General features: G+C 39.6%; 1 protein-coding gene across 1 annotated transcript in view; it reads left to right on the top strand.

The window, feature by feature from the left end:
• Positions 1-22,160, top strand: part of MBOAT1 (membrane bound O-acyltransferase domain containing 1) — a 108,892-nt gene extending 86,732 nt beyond the window's left edge. Inside the window, exons 12-13 of the mRNA XM_045847212.1 lie at positions 5,698-5,849; positions 20,810-22,160. Coding sequence (XP_045703168.1) covers positions 5,698-5,849; positions 20,810-20,930 — 273 coding nt within the window. The 3' untranslated portion in view covers positions 20,931-22,160. The remainder of the gene's footprint in view (positions 1-5,697; positions 5,850-20,809) is intronic.
• The last annotated feature ends 241 nt before the right edge of the window (positions 22,161-22,401 follow it).

Genomic DNA, 22,401 nt, shown 5'->3' with positions numbered 1-22,401 from the left:
CCAAAGGATAACCCATCTCTTCTCTACTGGCTGCTAAAGTAAATATCATAGTATACTATCTTGCTGTTTTAAACCATTTTGCCTTACTCCTCCAACTGATCCCAAAAAAGAGTAGGGGGAAGCTGTGACCACCAGGATACACGAAGGAGATTGCACCACTGAAACACACAAAAATTCTACCACAGAAGTTCACACCATAAATACAGGGAACCAGAACAGTTCAAATTAACAAAAAGAACAAAGAAGAAACCCACGAACAATGAGAAAACAAAGAAACAACCCCCAACTGAAGGGAAACGAGGAAGCCTCAGGAAAAATGCTAAATGAAATAGAGGCAACCCAACTATCAGATAGTGAGTTCAAAACAATGATTACCAGGAAGTTCAATGAACTCACAATGAGCTTTCAGAAGTTAGAGGGAAACTATATCAATCTCACTGCAAACTATATAAACATGAAAAAGGAAATAGAAACTCTGAACAAAGGTCAAGAGGAAATGAAGAATACAATTTCTGAACTGAAGAACACAGTAGAAGGAATGAAAAGCAGGATCGATGAAGCAGAAGATCGGATTAGCGAGCTGGAGGACAAAGTAGAAAACAGCATCCAGAAAGAGCAAGAAAAGGAAAAGAGGCTCAGAAAGAATGAGGAGGGATTAAGAGAAATGCAAGACAATATGAAACGCAATAATATCCGTATAATAGGGATACCAGAAGGTGAAGAAGAAGAGCAAGGGATCGAAAACCTAGTTGAACAAGTAATGAAGGAGAACTTCCCTAATTTGACGAGAAAAAAGTCACACAAATCCAGGAAACACAGAGAGTCCCAATCAAGAGGAACCCAAAGAGACCCACCCCAAGGCACATCATAATTAAAATGACAAAATTTCAAGACAAAGAGAGAATCTTAAAGGCAGCAAGGGAGAAGAAGGAAATAACATACAAGGGAGCCCCAATAAGGCTAACAGCTGACTTCTCAATGGAAACACTTCAAGCCAGAAGAGAATGGCAAGAAATACTTCAGGTAATGAGAACCAGAGGTCTGCAACCAAGGCTACTATATCCAGCAAGGCTCTCGATCAAGATTGAAGGCCAAATAAGAAGCTTCCCAGACAAAAGAAGTCTAAAAGAATACACTTCGACCAAACCAGCTCTGCAAGAGATTCTAAAAGGACTGCTTTAAGGAGGAGAGAAGAAAGAGAGAGAGAGAGAGAGAGAGAGAGAGAGAGGAACACACATACATAAAAGACAATGAATAAGTACCTATCAATAATAACCTTAAACGTAAATGGATTAAATGCTCCAATCAAAAGACATAGAATAGCTGATTGGATAAGAAAAAAATGACCCACATATCTGCTGTCTACAAGAGACCCACCTCAGGATAAAAGACCTACACAGGCTGAAAGTGAAGGGCTGGAAACAAATCTTCCAAGCAAATGGTCAAGAAAAAAAAAGCTGGGGTAGCAATACTCATATCAGACAAAATAGACGTCCAAAAAAGGTCCATAAAGAGAGACCCAGAAGGTCACTTCATAATACTCAAGGGAAGAATCCATCAAGAAGACATAAATATTGTAAATATATATGCACCCAACATAGGAGCACCGAAATACATAAAGAAAATCTTAGAGGACTTCAAGAAAGATATGGACAGCAACACAATTATAGTGGGAGATTTTAACACCCCACTATCAAAAATGGACAGATCTTCTAAACAAAATATCAACAAAGATATTGTGGCATTGAACAATACCCTTGATGAAATGGATTTTACTGATATATACCGAGCCCTCCATCCAAAAGAAGCTAAATATACATTCTTTTCAAATGTGCATGGAACATTCTCAAAGATAGACCACATGATAGGACACAAAACAAGCCTCAAGAATTTCAAGAAAATTGAAATCATACCAAGCATTTTCTCAGACCACAAGGGACTGAAGCTAGAAACCAACCCGAAGGAAAAAAAACCAAAAAACACTCAAAATCATGGAGATTAAATAGCATGCTATTAAACAATGAATGGGTCAAGAATGAAATTAGGGAAGAAATCAAAAGGTTTCTGGAAACAAATGAAAACGAACTCACAACAACCCAAAACTTATGGGACACAGCCAAGGCAGTCCTGAGAGGGAAGTTCATAGCGATACAGGCCCACCTAAAAAGGTTAGAAACTTTCCAAACAAACAACCTAACCCTACGTCTACAAGAACTCGAGGAACAACAACAAAGACAGCCCAGAGCAAGCAGAAGGAAGGAAATAACCAAGATCAGAGCAGAATTAAATGATATAGAGACTAAAAGCACAATTCTAAGGATCAATGAATCCAAGACCTGGTTCTTTGAAAAGATAAACAAAATAGACAAGCCTTTAAGCAGACTCATCAAGAAAAAAAAGAGAAGACCCAAATAAACACAATCAGAAATGAAAGAGGAGAGATTACAACAGATACCACAGAAATACAAAGGATTGTAAGAAATTACTACGAAGAACTGTATGCCAAAAAAATTTGAAAACCTAGATGAAATGGACAACTTTCTAGAAAAATATAATCTTCCAAAACTCAATGAAAAAGAAGCAGAAAGTCTGAACAGACTAATAACAACAAAAGAAATTGAAGCAGTAATCAAAAAAACTCCCAACACACAAAAGCCCGGGACCAGATGGTTTCACAGGAGAATTCTACAAAGCATTTAAGGAAGAGCTAACCCCTATCCTTCACAGACTATTCCAAAAAATCCAAAAAGATGGGAGTCTCCCAAACTCTTTTTATGAGGCCAACATCATCCTAATTCCAAAACCAAATAAAGACACAACAAAGAAAGAAAACTTCAGGCCAATATCACTGATGAACATTGACGCTAAAATCCTCAACAAAATACTGGCAAACCGCATCCAACAATACGTTAAAAAGACTATACACCATGACCAAGTGGGATTCATTCCAGGGATGCAAGGATGGTTCAATATTCGCAAGTCAGTAAATGTAATACATCACATAAACAAAAGCAAAGACAAAAACCACATGATCATATTAATTGATGCAGAAAAAGCATTTGATAAGGTACAGCACCCATTCATGATAAAAACACTCGGCAAAGTGGGAATAGAGGGAGCATTCCTCAACATAATAAAGGCCATATGAGAGACCTTCAGCCAACATCATTCTCAATGGGCAAAAATTAAAACCTTTTCCATTAAGATCAGGAACAAGACAAGGCTGTCCACTTTCACCACTTCTATTCAATATAGTACTGGAAGTTTTAGCCACAGCAGTCAGACAAGAAAAAAGAAATAAAAGGCATCCAAATCGGAAAGGAGGAAACAAAACTATCACTGTTTGCAGACGACATGATAGTATACATAGAAAATCCTATTGACTCTACCAAAAAAACTGCTTGACCTAATAAATGAATTTGGCAAAACAGCGGGACACAAAGTCAATATCCAGAAATCAAAGGCATTTCTGTACACCAACAATGAAACAGCAGAAGCAGAGATCAAGGAAAAAAATCCCATTTGAAATAGCAAAAAGAAAAATAAAATATCTAGGAATAAACCTAACCAAAGAGGTAAAAGACCTGTATTCAGAAAACTACACAACACTGAAGAAAGAAATCAAGGAAGACACAAACAAATGGAAACATATACCGTGTTCATGGATTGGAAGAATTAATATCATCAAAATGTCCATACTACCCAAAGCAATTTACACATTCAATGCAATTCCTATTAAAGTACCATTGGCATATTTCACAGACATAGAACAAACACTTCAAAAATTTATATGGAATTATAAACGACCCCGAATAGCTGCTGCAATATTGAGAAAGAAGAGTAAAGTAGGAGGGATCACAATACCCGACACTAAACTATATTACAAGGCTACTGTAATCAAAACAGCCTGGTACTGGCATAAAAACAGGCACATAGACCAATGGAACAGAACAGAGAGCCCAGAAATAAGCCCAAGTCTCTATGGTCAATTAATATTTGACAAAGGAGGCAGCAATATAAAATGGAATAAAAATAGCCTCTTCAACAAATGGTGTTGGGAGAACTGGACAGCCACGTGCAAAAAAAATGAAACTTGAGCACCAACTTACACCATATACAAAAATTAATTCAAGGTGGATAAAAGACTTAAATATAAAACATGACACCATTAAAGTCCTAGAGGAGAACGTAGGTAAGAAAATCTCAGATATTTCGCGAAGAGACTTTTTTAATGACGTGTCCCCTAGAGCAAGGGACATAAAGGAAAGAATAAACAAATGGGACCTCATCAAAATTAAAAGCTTCTGCACAGCTAAAGAAAACAGTATGAAAATTAAAAGAGAACCAACTGTATGGGAAAACATATTTGCCAATGACACCTCAGACAAGGGTCTAATCTCCAAAATATATAGAGAACTTACACAACTGTACTCTAAGAAGACAAGGAATCCAATTAAAAAGTGGGCAAAGGACTTGAATAGACACTTCTCCAAGGAGGACATACAGAGGATCCAAAGACACATGAAACGACGTTCAATATCGCTAGCTGTCAGAGAGATGCAAATTAAAACCACAATGAGATACCACTTCACACCAGACAGAATGGCCATCATAAACAAAGCAACAAACAACAAGTGTTGGAGAGGTTGTGGAGAAAAGGGGACCCTAGTGCACTGTTGGTGGGACTGCAGACTGGTACAACCACTATGGAAAGCAATATGGAACTTCCTCAGAAAACTAAAAATGGATCTGCCTTTTGACCCTGCAATTCCACTACTGGGACTCTATCCTAAGAATACTAAAACACCAATTCAAAAGAACCTATGCCTCCCAATGTTCATAGCAGCACAATTTACAATAGCTAGATGCTGGAAGCAACCTAGATACCCATCAGTAAATGAATGGATCAAAAAACTATGGTACATTTACACGATGGAATTCTATGCAGCAGAAAGAAAGAAGGAGCTCCTACCCTATGCAACAGCGTGGATGGAGCTGGAAAACATTATGCTAAGCGAAACAAGCCAGGCAGTGAAAGACAAATACCATATGATCTCACCTTTAACAGGAACCTAAATAACAAAACAAAGAAACAAGCAAAATGTAACCAAAGACACTGAAATAGAGGACAGGCTGATGGTGACCGGAGGGGAGAGAAAAGGGAATTTAAGGGGGACAGTGGGAAGGGTTCACAGGAACAAACTTAAAGGACACATGGTCATAGACTAAGGGGAGGGTGGTAATGGGAGGGAAGGGGGGGGGGTGGGTGGGAGGGGGAACTGGATTGGGAGTAAAAAGGAGAAAACTGTATATGAACAATGATTAATAAAAAGAAAAAAAAAAGAAAAAACAGACTAAAAATATATTGATGCCATTGAAAATCTAAGGGTGGATATCTATGAATAAAATAAGCCTTGGAAGGATATGTGCCTAATTTGTAAACAGTGCTTTTCTCTGGGAGATGTTAAAAAAGAAAAAGAAAGTTGGTTTTGCTTACTTCTTTAAATAATTTTCTTATTGTGAAAATATACAGTGAGCATGTATGTTTTCACAATAAGAAAAACCTCGATGGTACTATTTTAGTTGAAAACAGAACTGACGTGGTTTCGATCCTTTGTGTCCATAAAGTATACCTGCTTGCAGAGTAGAAGTTGTTTTTTATTTTTTACCCTCCCTTTTGCCTTCCTTGGTTTGCAGGTGAGGAACAACTATAGACATTACTTCCTTTCTTCAAAAGCCCTCAAGGTTGTTTATGATGCCATCACCTGGGCTGCCACGCAGCTGGCCGTCTCGTACACAGTGGCGCCCTTCGTGATGTTGGCAGTTGAACCAACCATCAGTTTATACAAGTAAGTTCCATTGTTCTCAGTTGCTCTTCAGTAAACTTGTATATGTTCTCTGGGTTTGACTTAGGAGTTGGTAAATGGGATCAACCAGTACTATTTCTAAATTTGGCTTCAATGTAAAAATGTCCATAGAAAGATTTAGGTCCAGAGATACTAACACACATACCAGTACAGATGAGCAGAATTGACAGGAAGCCCTTCAGCCGTCCATAGCGTAATTAAGGGGTGCTTAAAAGCAGTAAATTTCGAAGGGGCAGGTCTGAATTACAAACTCAGAGGGTGAATTTGCCGCCCTTGCCTCTTTTCCCAGGGTTAGGTTATGTTGGAGTCTGTGGGCCATTCTGAGATAAGGACTGAAGTGGGGAGATGTGGGGGACTCTGCCCACTGCTGGGGACAGCTGACTTGGGGGTTCTGCAGGAGACCTCTGTGTCCTACAGAGATAGCAGTTCTGGTGGATGGGCCTGAGGATTTGCGTGGCCAGTTGCATGTGGTGGAGGGGGAGGTTCACACAAGAGCCAAGAGGTCTTCCGGGGAAGGGTGTAGGTCCTTATATTCAAATGCCAGTGGTCCAGCTGAACTGCAGACCTATTCTTGCTTACTCTCATTGTTTCACTCTTACGTTGAATTAGTCAAATTTTTTCACTCTTCAAACCGGTTATGTGACCTCTGGCAAGTTACTGACCTCTTTTTGCCTTTTATTTCTTCAACTCTAAAATGAAGCTAAGAATAGAATCCATCTCAAAGCACATTTGTTAGAACTGAACGAGGCAGATGTGGAAAGGGCTCAGCCTGTGCCTGGCATACAGTCTGTTTTCAGTAATGCTAATTTATATTATCTAATGGCTTGCACATTATATAATACAGTTTCATAAACTTTGGAGCATAGCGATGGTCAGAAAAGTAACTTAGAAATAAGGAATGCAAACATACCTTATTTGTAGGTTGGGGATTTCCTATAGTTGATTCATTGGTCAGGAATGATCAAAGACACTTCTGTTCACAGTAGCTGCACAGGATGGCTTTTTTCAGGTTATAGGAAAAGAAGGTAGAGCGAGCTATATATACTCATCAATAAAATTTGTTTCTATAATACATATTAGATCATAGGAGTTATGTCAGTATAATATGGAAGTTGAGTTGGTTTTTACTAATATACATATTTTTCTAGAGGACAGTTTGTTGGAAACGAGATCTCACATACTCTGAGCGAGTGGTACAAACATCTGAGAGAGCAGGTAATAGGAATCTGACTCAGACGGGGCCTCAAGGGTGGCTTTTAGGAAGAAGTGGCATTTGAGCTAAGGCCTGAAAGCTGCATGGTAAGAGTGAGGTGGGCACAGCACGTGTGAGGGTGGTGGGTGAGGTGGAGCACTGCGAGCTGTGCTCTAAACGTGGGGAACAGCAGGGAAAAGCCCCCTTGTGATAGGCAAAGGCTGTGTGCACTGAAGACTCAAGATACATGAGGATGTGCAGAACCCAGGACCCAAGGTAGAAAGTGATGAGCTGAGAAGAGAGAGGTAGTTGTATCCCTGTTTATTACATGAGGAAGTGAAGGCTCAGAGGTAACTTAACAAAACTTATACAGCAAGTAAGTGCTAGACCAAAGTTCTTTTAACAGCAAGATCAATAATACAGTTATTAAAAATTTCTTTAAGGAGAAGTTACTTTGGGAGAAAATTACTGTTCAGGGATCCCACTAAGTGGTGATTTATTTGGGATTACATGCATTGAACCAACTAAAGTTTGCTAATTCCTACACTGAGGCAGGGCTCTAGGGTGAGAATTAAAGAGTTATTAATCCAGGTGACTCTCAAGTAGATTTCCATTTTTTTTAAACCAGTATAGAGCATTAGGACAAAAACGCCTTTGTTTGGGGTAAAATTGACATTTCTGTTAATTTTGTGAATTCAGATGATTCAGCCTAATGTGTTATCTTGTTTCAGCCTAATGTGTTACCTTATTATCATAGTCGCTCACACACACATACCTCATTTAATTGTGCTTCTCAGATATTGCATATTTTATAAATTGAAGATAAGACCCTCTACCAGCAGAAATTATGACTCTCTGAAGGTTCAGATGATAGTTAAAGTATATTTAAATTAAGGTACATACATTATTTTTTAGACATAATGTTGCATACTGAGTTTACTACAGTATAGTGTAAATATAACTTTTAAATGCAGTGGGAAATAAAGAATGTGTGTGACTTACTTGATGGAAATATTTACTTACTACAGTGGTACAAACAACCCACAATGTCTCTGAGGTATGCCTCTATATCTAGTTTAAATTCCTTATCTAGATCAGCTGTTTAATAGAAGCTTTTACAGCAGCAGAACTGCCATCCAGTGCATCAGCCACCAGCACGTGGCCGTTGAGCACTGGAAACCTGCCTAGTGTGACTGTGGAACTGAAATGTTCATTTCGTCTAGTTTTAGTTAATTTGAATTTAAGCAGCCACATAGTGTCAACAGCTATTATAGAGTGTGTCTCCAAAAAGCGTTTTCAGAATCTTTTAAGAGAATCACTGTATCTGGTAAAAGAAGTTAAACTGCATGGTCTTAGCAGAGGTGGGTCTGGTTGCATTCCAGATCTTTTCCTGCCTTGGGCTAATTTCGGTAACTGGCAGCAAACCAGTTTTATGTGCATCCATTTCTCAGTATATCCTTCACTGCTTAACATTTAAATTTCTGATTTGTTTCATTTTTATGTCTGGTCAGTTTTCAAACTCTAGTGACTTCAAATCTCCACTTTAAAATTTCTCAGTCTAATTATTTTCTTTAACTTGTAAATGAGCCCTAACTGAACTCGTAAATGTATGGTAGTCCCCCTTTATCTACAAGGGATACCTTCCAAGACCCCAAGAGGATGCCTGAAACCATGGGTAGCACCAAACCCTGTATATACTATGTTTTCCCCCTGTATATACATAACTTTTCACTTAAAGGAAGCACTTTACAGCTTTTCTTAGGCATATTGGAATGATTAGAATCACACACTTGTGCTTTGGGGCCATTATTAGGTATCATAAGGGTGACCTGAACACAAGCGCTGCAATACTATGACAGTCAATCTGACACTGAAAAGGCTACTCACCTGCAGGGAGTGTCTGGAGTGTGGAGACTCTGGACAAAGGCATGCATCACAGCCCAGGCAGGACGGAGTGGGATGGCACAAGATTTCATCACACTGCTCAGAACAGTGTGCAATTTAAAATTCATGAATTATTTATTTCTGAAATTTTCCATTTAATATTTTCAGGCCACTGTAGATCTCGGGTAACTGAAGTTCTAGAACAAGGAGAGGGAGGCTACTATATCATGAAAGAACCTGCCTTAGTCAGTCAGGGCTGCTATGACTGAATACTATGGACTGGATTACCTAAACAAGACATTTATGTCTCATACTTGGTGAGAGCTGTCCCCCAGGCTTGCAGAAGGCTGCCTTCTCACTGTGTCCTCATATGGCAGAGGGAGAGGGAATGAGAGACAGGGAGGGCATCATGGAGAGAGACAGAAGGAGAAGGAGGAAAAGATGTATAGAGAAACAGGGAGAAGGAGAACAGGAGGGAGGAGAAACGAGAAAGAACTGAGAGACAATGAAGAAGAGACAAAGACCAAGACAGCCTGAGTCAAAGAGACAGAGAGAAGAGAGAAGAGAGAAGAGAGGGAAGGGAAGGGAAGGGGAAGGGGAAGGGGAAGGGGAAGGGGAAGGGGAGGGAAGGGAAGGGAAGGGAAGGGAAGGGAAGGGAAGGGGAAAGACACAGAGCTTGCAAATACTTTGGTTTCTTTCTCTTCATAGACAGGCACTAACCCTGTCATGCGGGCCCTATTCTAATGGCCTCATTTAAACCATATTAAGTCCCAAAGGCCGCTCCTCCAAATACTGTACTCTCACATTGGGAGTTAGGGCTTCAACATGAATTCTTGGGGAAAACAAGCATTCAGTCCATAGCAGAACCATTATATGAAAGAGTTGTGTAAAACAAATTTTCACACAACTAAATAACACTTTTTAAAATTCAGCATGTAAGAATGTTAGAATTTGTGTAGAAATTGTGGTAGAGTGCAGGAAGAATGCCTTATTCGTCTATGTATCTGGAGTACTTAGTTCACTTCCTAGCCTGCCCAATAAATGTTAGTTGAGCTTTTCCATAATAAGAAGATGAAGTACTCTTTAAAATTTTAGAGAAATATAGAATGTCAGAATAAGTCAGTAAACTTCACTGGGGGACTGAAGTTTTTTTCTCTTTATTACCAGAATATTTGGTTTTAACATAATTGCTCCAGTGTACATTTGGCCACATATATATAATTGCAAGAATAAAGTGTATTTTAGGTGAGCAGACTTTGAAAGCTGGAGTTACCATGTCTATGTGTAGGGTGTGCCTCTGAGAGTCCCAGTTTACACTTGTTGAGCCAGCATGCTTATCTGTGGAACTCTTTGTCACTCTCAGTGATGTCCTGATTTACACAGTACATTAGATGGCCATTTCCTGTGGGTCTTCACCCGTCCACTGGTTACATTACTGTTACTCCTCTGAAGACTTCTGGTTAAGATGGTAAAGTAGGTAAATGCTGTGCCCATCCCCTCCTACGACCCCATCAAAATGACAACTAAATTATAGAACCATCATCATTGAGAACCAATTGAAGACTAGCTGAACAGAAGTCTCATAAATAAGGATATAAAAAGCCACTAGGAGACTGGTAGGGGGAGCAGAGATGTGGAATGGGCAGATCCCACACACATGGTGTGGCAGTTAAGAATCAGGATGGATATCTCAGCTGTGGAGGTCCTTTCTGAGGAGCGAGGAGACCAGATGACCCAGTCAGGAGACCAGTGCCAGGAAAGGAGTCCCCATGACATCTGACTGTGAAAACCAGTGGGGATTGCGTCTGAGTGAGATGGTGGCCTGCTGGAGTCCCAGGTATTCCTCTTGAGGGTCCCATGCATGGACTCACTCACTCAGATTCACTTGCTCTTCATTCCAGTGCAGGGCAGCAACTTGAAACACACCAGGGACATACAGTGGGAGAACTGAATTGACAAGCTTCAGAGCAAGGGCTGGAAGGGTAGCTCTCTCCAGGAATAGAAGTACTGGCAGGTGCCATGTTGACTTGTAGAGTTCTCCTTTTACCACCCAGCTGGCCTAGTGCAGGTGGGTACCAAATCTGAGCTCTTTATTAATGTGGCTAACACTGTTTGCTCTGCCCTGATGATTCCCTGAGACCTCAATCTATGCAGTTTGCATGCCTAGCCTGAGCCTCTTCCAGTGGCTTTTCCATAGGAGTGGACTGTCTCAGTTCCTGATGTTGACTTTCCTAAAATCTCTCAAAAGTCCACAAACCCCAAAGAAGTAGGGGTTCACCTCGGTGTGCCCTGTACACCTTGTTAAGCACCCCAGGCCTGAAACCAGCAGAGATGGTCTCAACTTCCATTGTAACTTCCATCAGATGGTCTCAAGCCTAGCATAAGCTGCGGCCAATGTTGACTTGGAACATAGCGTCAGCTAATGCCTGGCACAAGTCTGACACAAGAGGCAACTGGCCTTAGCTCACATGACGGTGTTTTCCAAAGGGTCCAAGCCCAGTACTAGTACAAGTTGATCTCAGTTCAAAGAGTAGTTTCTACACTAAGTTCCTCTGACCTAGCATAAGCAGCAGCCAACCGCAGGCCAATTGTATCTCCCAAAAAGCAGCCCCAACCTGGGCACTAATAGTAGCTGACTTGGCCTGTACCAGAGACCCTCATAAAAGGCTCTGGAACCAACACAGCTGGTGGCCATCTTGAGACCACATGCGAGCACCACCCATCCAACTCCACAAATGACATATGTGAAGGTCAGACTCAACTGGCACCAGAGCCCCACTAAAGTGGCTCCTGTTCCACGCAGTCAGTCTCTGCATAACAACTTGTGTACTGTAGTCATGGCTGGCACTCAGAGCCCACCAGCCTAAGGGTCATTCCCATTCACTGATGTGTCACAGCAATCCAAGCTCAACAATAGAAGAGCACACACAAGGGACACCTCTGGAGCACGTGGCTCACATGACAATGAAGACTGTGCCATTGGACAGTAGGGATACCTACTACCTAAGGCCACTCTGTGAAGACTGAGTGATATAGCCAGTCTACCTAACACACAGAAACAAACACAGAGAGTCAGCCAAAATGAGGACACAAAGAACCATGTTCCAAATGAAAGGAGAGGACAAAATACGAGGAAAAATAACTAAATAAAATGGAGGCAAGCAATCTGCAATATACAGAGTTAAAAAACAGTGCTTATAAAATGCTCAGTTAACTTAGGGGAGGCAGGTGAACTCAGTGAGATCTTCAACAAAGAGACAGAAAACACAAAAGACCCAGTTTGAAATGAATACTTTAGAGGGAATCAGTAGCAGATTAGATGAAGCAGAGGATCTGGAAGCCAAGGTAGCAGAAAATAACCAATCAGAACAGCAAAAAGAAAAGAAAAGTGAAGATAGTTTTAAGGGACCACCAGGATAACATCAACCATAACAACACTCACATTATAGGGGTACCACAGGAGAAGAAAGAGAGCAAGGGATTGAAAATATATTTGAAGAAATAATGACTGAAAACTTCCCTAACCTCATGAAGGAAATAGACATATAAATCTAGGGAATGTAGAGAGTCCCATACAAAATAGACTCATAGAGGCTCACATCAAGACACACCATAATTAAAATGCCAAATGTTAAAGACAATCTTAAAAGCAACAGAGAAAAGCAGCAGGTTATGTACAAGGGAGCTCCCAAAAGACTATCAACTGTTTTTTCGATGGAAATATTTTGGGCTAGAAGGAAGTGGCACCAAATATACAAAGTGATGAAAAGCTAAGACCTAAAACCAAAATAACTCTTTCCAGGGAGGCTGTCATTTAGAATTGAAGGAGATAAGGAGATTCCCAGACAAGAAAATGCTAAAGAAGTTTATCACCAATAAATCAGTTTTACAAGAAATGATAAAGGGTTTTTTTTTAAGTAGAAAAGATTTTAAGATTAAAAATATGAATAAGGCAATACAGGAGAGAAGAAAATTCTCACAAAGGCAAACAGTAAAGCAGTGGATCAATCAACTATAAAGTTATTTCAAAGGATAAAAGGCAAAAGTAGAAAAATCATGTGTAATTATAACAATATAAGAGATTCACACGAACACATACACAAAAGTAAAAATAATGACAAAAACACAAATGTAGGTGGGGTGGGTAAAAACTTTAGTGATTTTACAATGTGTTCGAACATAAGTGGCCATCAACTTAAAATTGTTATAAATATAACTTAGCTTATAGGAACCACATGGTAACCAAAAATAAAAAATTTACAATAGGTGCACAAGAAATAGAGAAATGAATCTAAACATAGCACTAGAGAAAGTCAACACAAGAGAGCAAGAGAATATGAAAGGTACAGGGGAGAACCACAAAAACAATAAAAAAAAGTGTCAATAACTAATACCTATCAATAATTAGTTTAAATGTAAATGAACTAAATGCTGCAATAAAAACACATAAGGTGGCAAAATGGATAAAAAAAGGCCCATACATTGGTGCCTATAAGAGATCCACTTTAGATCAAAAAACACACACACAGACTGAAAGTAAAGTAATGGAAGAAGACATTTCATGACAAAAGAAAAAGAGCTGAGGTAGCAATGCATATATCAGGCAAAGTAGATGTCAAATTAAGGGCTGTAACAAGAGACAAAGAGGGGCAGGCATTTCATAGTGATACAGGGGCCAATCCAGCAAGAGGATATAACTCTTGTAAACATCTGTGCTCCCCACGTAGGAGCACCTAAATTATGAGGCAAATGTTGATGAACACAGAGAAATCAGCAGTAATACAGTCATAGCAGGGGATGTAAACACCTCATTGACATCAGTATATTAATAGATCAACCAGAATATCAACAAGAAAACAGTGGCCTTAAAGGACACATTAGACCAGATGGGCTTAATTGATATTTTCAGGATACTTCACCCCAGAGCAGAAGATACATTAAGTGCCCATGGAACATTTTCTTGAACAGACCACATGTTAGGCTCAAAACAAGTCTCAATAAATTTGAGAAAATGAAAGTAAAAACACAATGACCCCAAAGCTGTTGGATACAGCCAGAGCAGCTCTAAGAGGGATTTTGTAGCAATATAGGCCTATATCAAGAATCGAGAGAATATCAAATAAACAATCTAATCATTCATCTACAGGAACTAGGAAAGCAAGAATGAACAAAACCCAAAGTAAACAGAAGGAAGTAATAAAGATCAAGTGGAAATAAAATAGAGTCTAAACATCAAGAAAGGTCACTGAACCACGAGCAGGCCCTTTGAAAGGAAATGAAATTGCAGAACTTTAGCTAGATTCCATAGGACTTTTGTTGATGCATAATCCGCAGAGAGGCAAAATCCTCAACAAAATATTAACAAACCAAGTTCAACAGTCCATTAAAAATATTACACACTACGATTGAGTGGGATTTGTCCCTAGGATGCAAGGTTGGTTTAGTAATGCAAATCGCTTAATGTGAGACATCACATACATATAATGAAGGATAAAAATCATATGATCATATCAGGTGAATAAAAAAGCAAAGTGGGGATTCAAGGAACATACTGTAACATACAAAAAACTATATGACAAATCCACAGCTAACATACTCAACAGTGAAAAGCTAAAAGCTTTTTCCTTAAGATCAGGAACAAGACAAGGATGCCCACTTTTGCCACTTTTTTCAACACAGCATTGGAAGTCCTAGCCACATTTATCAAGATGGGCAGGGAGAGAAGTGAATGAAAGGCATCCGAATTGGAAAGGAAGAAGTAAAACTGTCATTATTTGCAGATGACATGATACTACAGAGTGGGGAAAATGGGTTTATAGTTATTCATATGGAAAAGAACACAACAATAAATAATACAAGAATACTGTTTTGCATACTCACAACTGTAAAGCTACTTTTGTAAAGCTAGTATATAGAGAATCCTAAAAATGCCCCCCAAAACTAGAACTGCTACATGAATTTAGTAAAGGAGCAAGATACAGAATTAATATTTAGAAATTGGTTGCATTTTTATACAGCAATAATGAACTATCAGAAATTTAAAAAACAATTCCATTTATAATTGCATCAAAAAGACTTAGGAAAACCATAAGACATTGAAGAAGATACAAATAAGTGGACAGATAGATATACCATGCTCATGCATAGGAAGAATTAACAATCTGAAAATGTCCATACCATTGAAAGCAATTGACGGGTTTAATGCGATCTCTATCAAAAAACCAATGGCATTTTTTACAGTACTAGAATAAATCAATCTAAAATTTATATGAAACCGCAAAAGACCCCGAAGAGCCAAAGCAATCTTGAGATAAAAGAACAATATTGGAGGTAGCATGCTACCCGATATCAAACTGTACTGCAGGGCGAAGTGTACATATTAGCATGGTACTGGCATAAACGCCTACACACAGGACAATGAAACAACGTACAGAGCCTAGAAATAAGCCCCTGCCCATATGGTCAATTAATCTATGACAAAGGAGGCAAGAATACACAACGTGGTAAAGACAGTCTCTTCAATAAATGGTATTGGGAAATCTGGAGAGACACATGCAAAAGAAACTGGGTCTGTTTCTTATACTATATATGGGAATAAACTGAAAATGTATTTAAAACTAAAATGTAAGACCCGAAACCATAAAAATCCTAGAAGAAAACATAGGCAGTAAATGCTCTGACATTGCTCTTAGTAATATTTTTTTTGGTGATATCTCCTTGGGCAAGGAAAAAAAAAGTGGGATTACATTGCTAAAAACTTTTGAATAGCAGGGGGAATTAGAAAAAGAAAAGACAACCTACTGAATGGGAGAAGATATCTGCCAGTGATACATTAAAAAAGGGGTTAATATAGAAAATACAGGGTCTGGCAAAAATATTGCCCCTCTATTATTAGAAAGTCTTTTTTTTTTTAAAGAAACGGATTTTTTAAAAGATTTTATTTATTTTTAGAGAGAGGGGAAGGGAAGGAGAAAAAGAGGAGAAACATTAATGGGTGGTTGCCTCTCGCACACCCCCCAACTGGGGACCTGGCCTGCAACCCAGGCGTGTACCCTGACTGGGAATTGAACCACCAACCCTTTGGTTCACAGGTTGGTGCTCAATCCACTGGGCTACACTAACCAGGGCTACAAAGTCTTTAATTACAAATTCATAAGCATGTAATTCTGTAGCATAACAATATCACAATCAAGCACATCATATTACATTTTAGGTGAAATGCTCAAATTAAAGCTATAAATTATTACACCCATATTTTTACCCTACCAACCACACTCAAGCAGGCATTACTTCTGCCAGACCCTATATATAAGGAAATGATACAACTCAACACCAAGAAAACTCCCCAAACAACCCAATTTAAAAAAGAATGGGCAAAGGACCTGCATAGACATTTCTCTAAACAGGACATACAGAGGGCCCACAGACATATGAAAAGATGCTCAATATCACTAATCAGAGAAATGCAAATCAAAACCACAATGAGATACCACTCCATACCTGTCAGAATGGCTATTGTCAATAAATGAACAAACAAGTGTTGGTGAGAATATGGAGAAAAATAAATCCTCATGTACTATTGGTGGGAATATAGATTGGTGCACCCCTATGGAAAACAGTATGGAGGTTTGTTTTGTTTTGTTTTGTTTTTTCAAAAATTAAAAATGGAATTACCATATGACCCAGCAATTACAGTTTAGGGTATTTGTCTGAAGAAATTGAAAACAATATTTTGAAGCGATTTATGCACTCCTATGTTCATTTCAGTGCTATTTATAATAGTCAAGATATGGAAGCAACCTAAGTCTATCGGTAGATGAATGGTAAAGAAGTGTGATACATAACACAATGTAGTATTACCCATAAAAAAGAGTGAAACCTTGCCATTTGTGACAACATGGGTGGACTTAGAGGGTATTTTGCTAAGTGAAATAAGTCATACAGAGAAAGACAAATACCATATGATTTCACTTATATGTGGGATCTAAAAAAAATAAATGAACAAAACAGAAACAAACTCATAGATTCAGAGAACTGGTGATTGGCAGATTAGAGTGGGTGTTGAGGGAATGGGTGAAAACATGAAAGGATGAAGAAGTGCAAATTGCCAGGTATAAACACAGTCATGGGGACGAAGAGTATAGCACAGGGAATATAATCGATAATATTGTAATAACTATGTATAGTGTCTGAATGGAACTAGACTTATTGATCACTTTGTAGGTTATATAAATGTCTGATCACTGTTTTACACCTGAAACTAATATGCACGTCAACTGTAGTTGAAAAGTAAAAAAAATTAAATAAAATATGGCACTAAAGAGAAATGGGAAGCCAGCTTTGAGAGGTGACACAGAATGCCTGCCCACTGAGGCACAGTTTTAATAATTATGTCAGCTGCCTTGTCTATATGGATAAGTATGTACCCTTTGAGCAGATTTTTCTCATGGGAGGTGATATCAGGGGACTCGTTAATCATTGTCCTCAGGAAGTTTTGATAGCATCATTTATTTGAGCTGCTCCTTTTTATTAGCTCTTGGTATGCAGGGGAGCATTGAAACAAACTTGTTTAAGGTACAATATATGAAGAACCCAGACTTTATGAGAATAAAACTTTCAATGTTTTAAGAACAAAATATTGATTTCTTAAAAAGATTTTATTTATTTATTTTTAGAGAGGGAAGGGAGGGAGAAAGAGAGAGAGAGAAACATCAGTGTGTGGTTGCTGGGGGCCGTGACCTGCAACCCAGGCATGTGCTCTGGCTGGGAATCGAACCTGCGATGCTTTGGTTCACAGCCCGTGCTCAATCCACTGAGCTACGCCACCCAGGAGGAAAATATTGATGTTTTTATCACTGCACTCAAAAGCTCTGTCGCTGTGGACCAGCGGGGTGTCTGAAGAAAAAAGAAAGGGCCCCCATGTGGAACTTGCCTAAGCCAGGGGGTGTGAATCTGAGTTGCTGATGTGTCAGAACTGGGAGTTCAGTGGGTTCTGGAAAGGACTATGGTTAAGTTTGCATCTGTTCGGGACCCAACACCATGACCTGTGTGTACAGTTCAAGGAAACGTCTGCGCCTGGTGATGTGAGGCCAGGGAGCCACAGCACGGAGCAGGAGCCCACGGGCACCTGTGACCTGAGCGGGGCCTGGATCCTCACTGGCATCAGTGCAGAGTAGACAGGCACCCGGGCCTCTCTCCAGCAGAGCAGGGGCATCAAGGGCAGCCAGAAGCCACATCTAGCTTTTGGGAGAAAAAGTGATTCTCTTTCAACTGAATCTGTTTCTGGGATTCTTTAACAATCTCTGAGGGAAGCTAGTAGAAGCTGCCTGTATGCCTATGTTCATGAACCTTTCCTCAGTCTTCCCAGTACATCAGTTTAACCTCCGATTCCACCGTCACATCCTTTTCTCAGGTAGACTTGTCCTGTGTACTTTTTTTTTTGTTAAATGTTTTGTTTATGCTATTACAGTTTTCCCAATATTTCCCCCTTTGCCCTCCTCTACTTAGCCCACCCCCTGATCCCACCATCAACCCCCACACCATTGTTCATGTCCATGGTCCAAGTAGGTTCTTTGACTAGTCCTGTCACCTTCTTTCAACCAGTCCCCACCTCCTCCCTCCCCTCTTAGAGCTGTCAGTCTGTTCCATGTTTCTATGCTTCTAGCTCTGTGTTGCTCATAAGTTTATTTTGATCTTTAGATTCCCCTTATAAGGGAGATCATTTGGTATTTGTCTTTCACCAGCTGGCTTATTTCACTTAGTAATAATAGTCTCCAGTTCCATCCATACTGTCACAAAAAGTAAAAATTCCTTCTTTTTTACTACTGCATAATAAGTTGTGATACCATAAAAATCTTAGAGGATAACATAGGCAGTAAAATTTCAGATATCTTATGTAGCAATATTTTTGCCAATAAATCTAGGGCAAGGCAAATAAAGGAAAAAATAAACAAATGGGACTACATCAAACTGAAAAGCTTCTGCACAGCTAAAGAAACTGTCATCAAAATGAAAAGGGAACTGACTGTATGGGAGAACATATCTGTCAATGATACATTGGACAAGGGTGTAATCTCCAAAATATGTAAAGAGCTCATACAACTCAGCACTAGGAAGACAATCCTATTTTAAAAAGTGGCTAAAGGACCTGAATAGGCATTTCAAGGAGGACATACAGAGGGCCCATAGGCAATATGAAAAGATGCTCAACATCACTAGCCATTAGAGAGATGCAAATTAAAACCACAATGAGATACCACCACATACCTACCCAAATGGCTATCATTAGTAAATCAACAAACAAGTGCTTGCAAGGATGTGGAGAAAAGGGAATCCTAGTGCACTGTTGGTGGGAATGCAGACTGGTGTAGCCACTGTGGAAAGCAGTGTGGACTTTCCTTAAAAAACTAAAAATGGAACTGCCTTTGACCCAGTGATTCTACTGCTGGAATATATCCTATGAATCCTGAAGCACCAATTCAAAAGAATATATGTACCACTGTGTTCATTGCAGCATTATTTACAATAGCCAAGATTTGGAAACAGCCTAAGTGCCTGTAATGCAGATGAGTGAATAAAAAAGCTGTGGCACATTTATACAATGGAATTGTCATATATACTTCTTGTAAGGGGATTACACCGGGCCCACCCAATAACCCAGAGTGATCTTTCCTTTTTGAGATTCTATACTTGTTGCATCTGCAAAGTCCAGTATGCCATAAAAGGCAATATATTCACATGTTCTGAGGATTAGTGTGTGGCTATCTTAAAGGGGTATTATCCAACCTACCACAATGTCTGTATAGTGGCTGATAGAATATAGGAGAATAACAACAGTAAAAGTTTGTTGAACATTAAAAAAAAAAGTACTGTTACTCCTGTACTTGTTTTCTGTTCCTGAGGGATGGGGTGGCGGCTTTGCCTTTTTGTAGATCCTACTTTAATGCTTTGGTTCCTTCTAAACAGTAAAAAACCTCATTGGAAGAATGAAAGAGTGAAGATATGTTTGCTTCTGTTAGAGAACTTGACTGTCCTGCAGACATTTTCAGAGAGGCCTTTCTCTTGCTAAAGGCTGGGGAAGTTTAGGGGGATATGTGAGCTATCTGATTCTAATCCTGACCTTGTGATCATGGAAGCCAAGGAATGATACATAAATCAGCTGTGGGATTTTCCTCCCCTTTTAACATTATTTGCCTTTGATCTTCAAAAAGCATTAGAGAAAGTATAAGTTCAGCCTTTCCAAATGATCATAGGACAGTTACACAGATGCAACCTGCCTCTAATTTCTTGCATTTATTGATATGTCCAGTATTTATTGTCTTCATTGTACCCACTGTGCTGAGTACCACATTTAATATAACGAGTCCACGACCTTGAAGTAAAACTTGTTTCTTACTAGTTTGGATGAAAGTTATTTTCAGAGCTAAGGAGTAAGTTTTGAAAATTTGGATTCTTCTGGCCCCTAATACACCCAAGGACGCTTGAGTAGTGCACACCAGTGACAGCGTCAGGTGCGTTTGTGTGTGGGGAACATAGTGCAGTGTTTGAACTTGGCCCTGTGCTTTCTTGTACGTTGACTGTTGGGGGGTTCTGGCTTTTGTGGGGTTCATTCTCTTAGTCATGTTCCGTTGACAGGACATCATACTTCATGTCTATGTGCAGAACAGCTGCTGGGTTTGCTCTGCCTGGTTTTGTAGTTTTGGTCCCACTCCCCCACCAAAGGCAGTGTCTGTAGAGTGGACCAGGATGAGCCTGAGTTCAAACACGTGCACTCCTCTGGAAGCAGAGCCTTCCATCTCCGGCTCATGTGGGGTTGCCCGTTGGTGTCCTTGTTTGAAATATAACTTTTGTGTGTTTTTATTCCTAGGTCCATGTACTTTTATTTACACATTGTAAGTCTCCTGATAATACTATTTCTGCCAATCAGACCACAATCTTCTATTCAACGGCAGCCTCAGAACTCTGTTAATAAGAAAAAAACAGATTGATATCTCTGGGAAAAGCTGGATACGGAAAACTGCAAACCATTGGAAAGAGGAGAGGAAAAGGCTCAAGTGTTCTTCAGTGACTTAGAGGCAATGTTTACATGCATTTTTAAAAATAAAAGTGCAGGGAGTATTTTTGTAAAGCCTTTTTGTACCAGTAAATCAGCTATGTCCAGTTGATCTGTGTTAGTGTTTTATAGGACATTTGAGTGGTGTGGAGGTGTGTGGGGAACCTGCCAGAGTTGCAGAAACGGCCCATCTGGGCTGCTGGGTCTTTGCTTCCCTGGCAGGGATTCCAGCCACTGAAAGTGGATGTTGAGACCCGGACATCTGCTCCAGAAGTTAGAAGGTGATTGCTGAGGAGACTTGTCATAGGTTTCTTAAACTAGAACATACCCACACATGGCTGTTCCTTGGGAAGCCCCACATCCTTCGACTTGTGACATTACTGTTTTGAACACAGAAACTGCATCAGGAGACCACAAGGAGCAGGGTCGCGGGGGTGTTTTTCAGGGTACTGAGCACTGCGAGCCGGGAGGACTCACCGTGAGCACTTGAATGGACTGAAAGTCAGCCATGCCCTAAAGTAGGCTGCATTTTTTCCAGGATGCATCTCTTCCCTTTTTTCTTCTGAACTGAGCCAAGATTGTAAATCAGAAAGTCTCCTGTACACATATGCCAGGAGTCTAGGCGGGGCTGCTGTTTTCCAGATGTTTTTCCATTCCACATGCACCATCTGCTTGCCCAGGACAGCCCTGAGAAAACACCCTGGGTCACACCACCAAAGGCAGAAGAATGTCTTCCAAAGAAATAATTTTAAAGTAATTTAAAGTTATATAGAAGTTGATAAGAAATTATGCTCTTTTCTCCCCTTTTATAGTGGTGTTAATATTCATGGCTATGATGGGCTGACTTATTTTTCCAGCCTCAGAGCTGATTAAATCTGATTTTGTGTTAGTTGAACTATCATATTGGAAAGCAAAAACTGAAAAGACAGTTTTCTAGCTTTGTTATGAATGTGCTATGGCTCCTTCTGGGGACTTCTGTTGGTTAATACTCTATGTGGGGGAAGGAAACATGGTATTAAATGTTGTGGAAAATAATAATAATAATAAATTATATGCTACAGTGGTGTGCCCTCAATCACATACCTTGGGAGAAGCAAATTTGTTCAAATCAGATGTTTGAAAGTTAGTTTCTTACTGAATAAAAACTGTTTCTGTATAAAAGAAATACTTCTGAGCAGAGGAATTGCTTTTCGTTTGTACCAGTAGAGACTGGATATTCTGAAGTATGTGTGTGTTTTAACAAATGTGCACAAACTTAAGGTTTTACTTGTTGAAAGCTTGAGCAGTATAACATGTTCCATTTGTCCTCTATGTCAGGCACTTGGACGGTTTTCTTTTTTGGTGTGCTTTCTGGCCTTCATTCCCAACATTGCAGGTCATGCACTCCCGTTTTGCAGAGAGGTGTT

Source organism: Phyllostomus hastatus, unplaced genomic scaffold, assembly GCF_019186645.2.
Source record: "Phyllostomus hastatus isolate PE091 unplaced genomic scaffold, TTU_PhHast_1.1 phas_contig_524, whole genome shotgun sequence".
Classification (NCBI taxonomy): Eukaryota; Metazoa; Chordata; class Mammalia; order Chiroptera; family Phyllostomidae; genus Phyllostomus; species Phyllostomus hastatus.
This window is presented reverse-complemented; position numbering and strand designations above follow the sequence as displayed.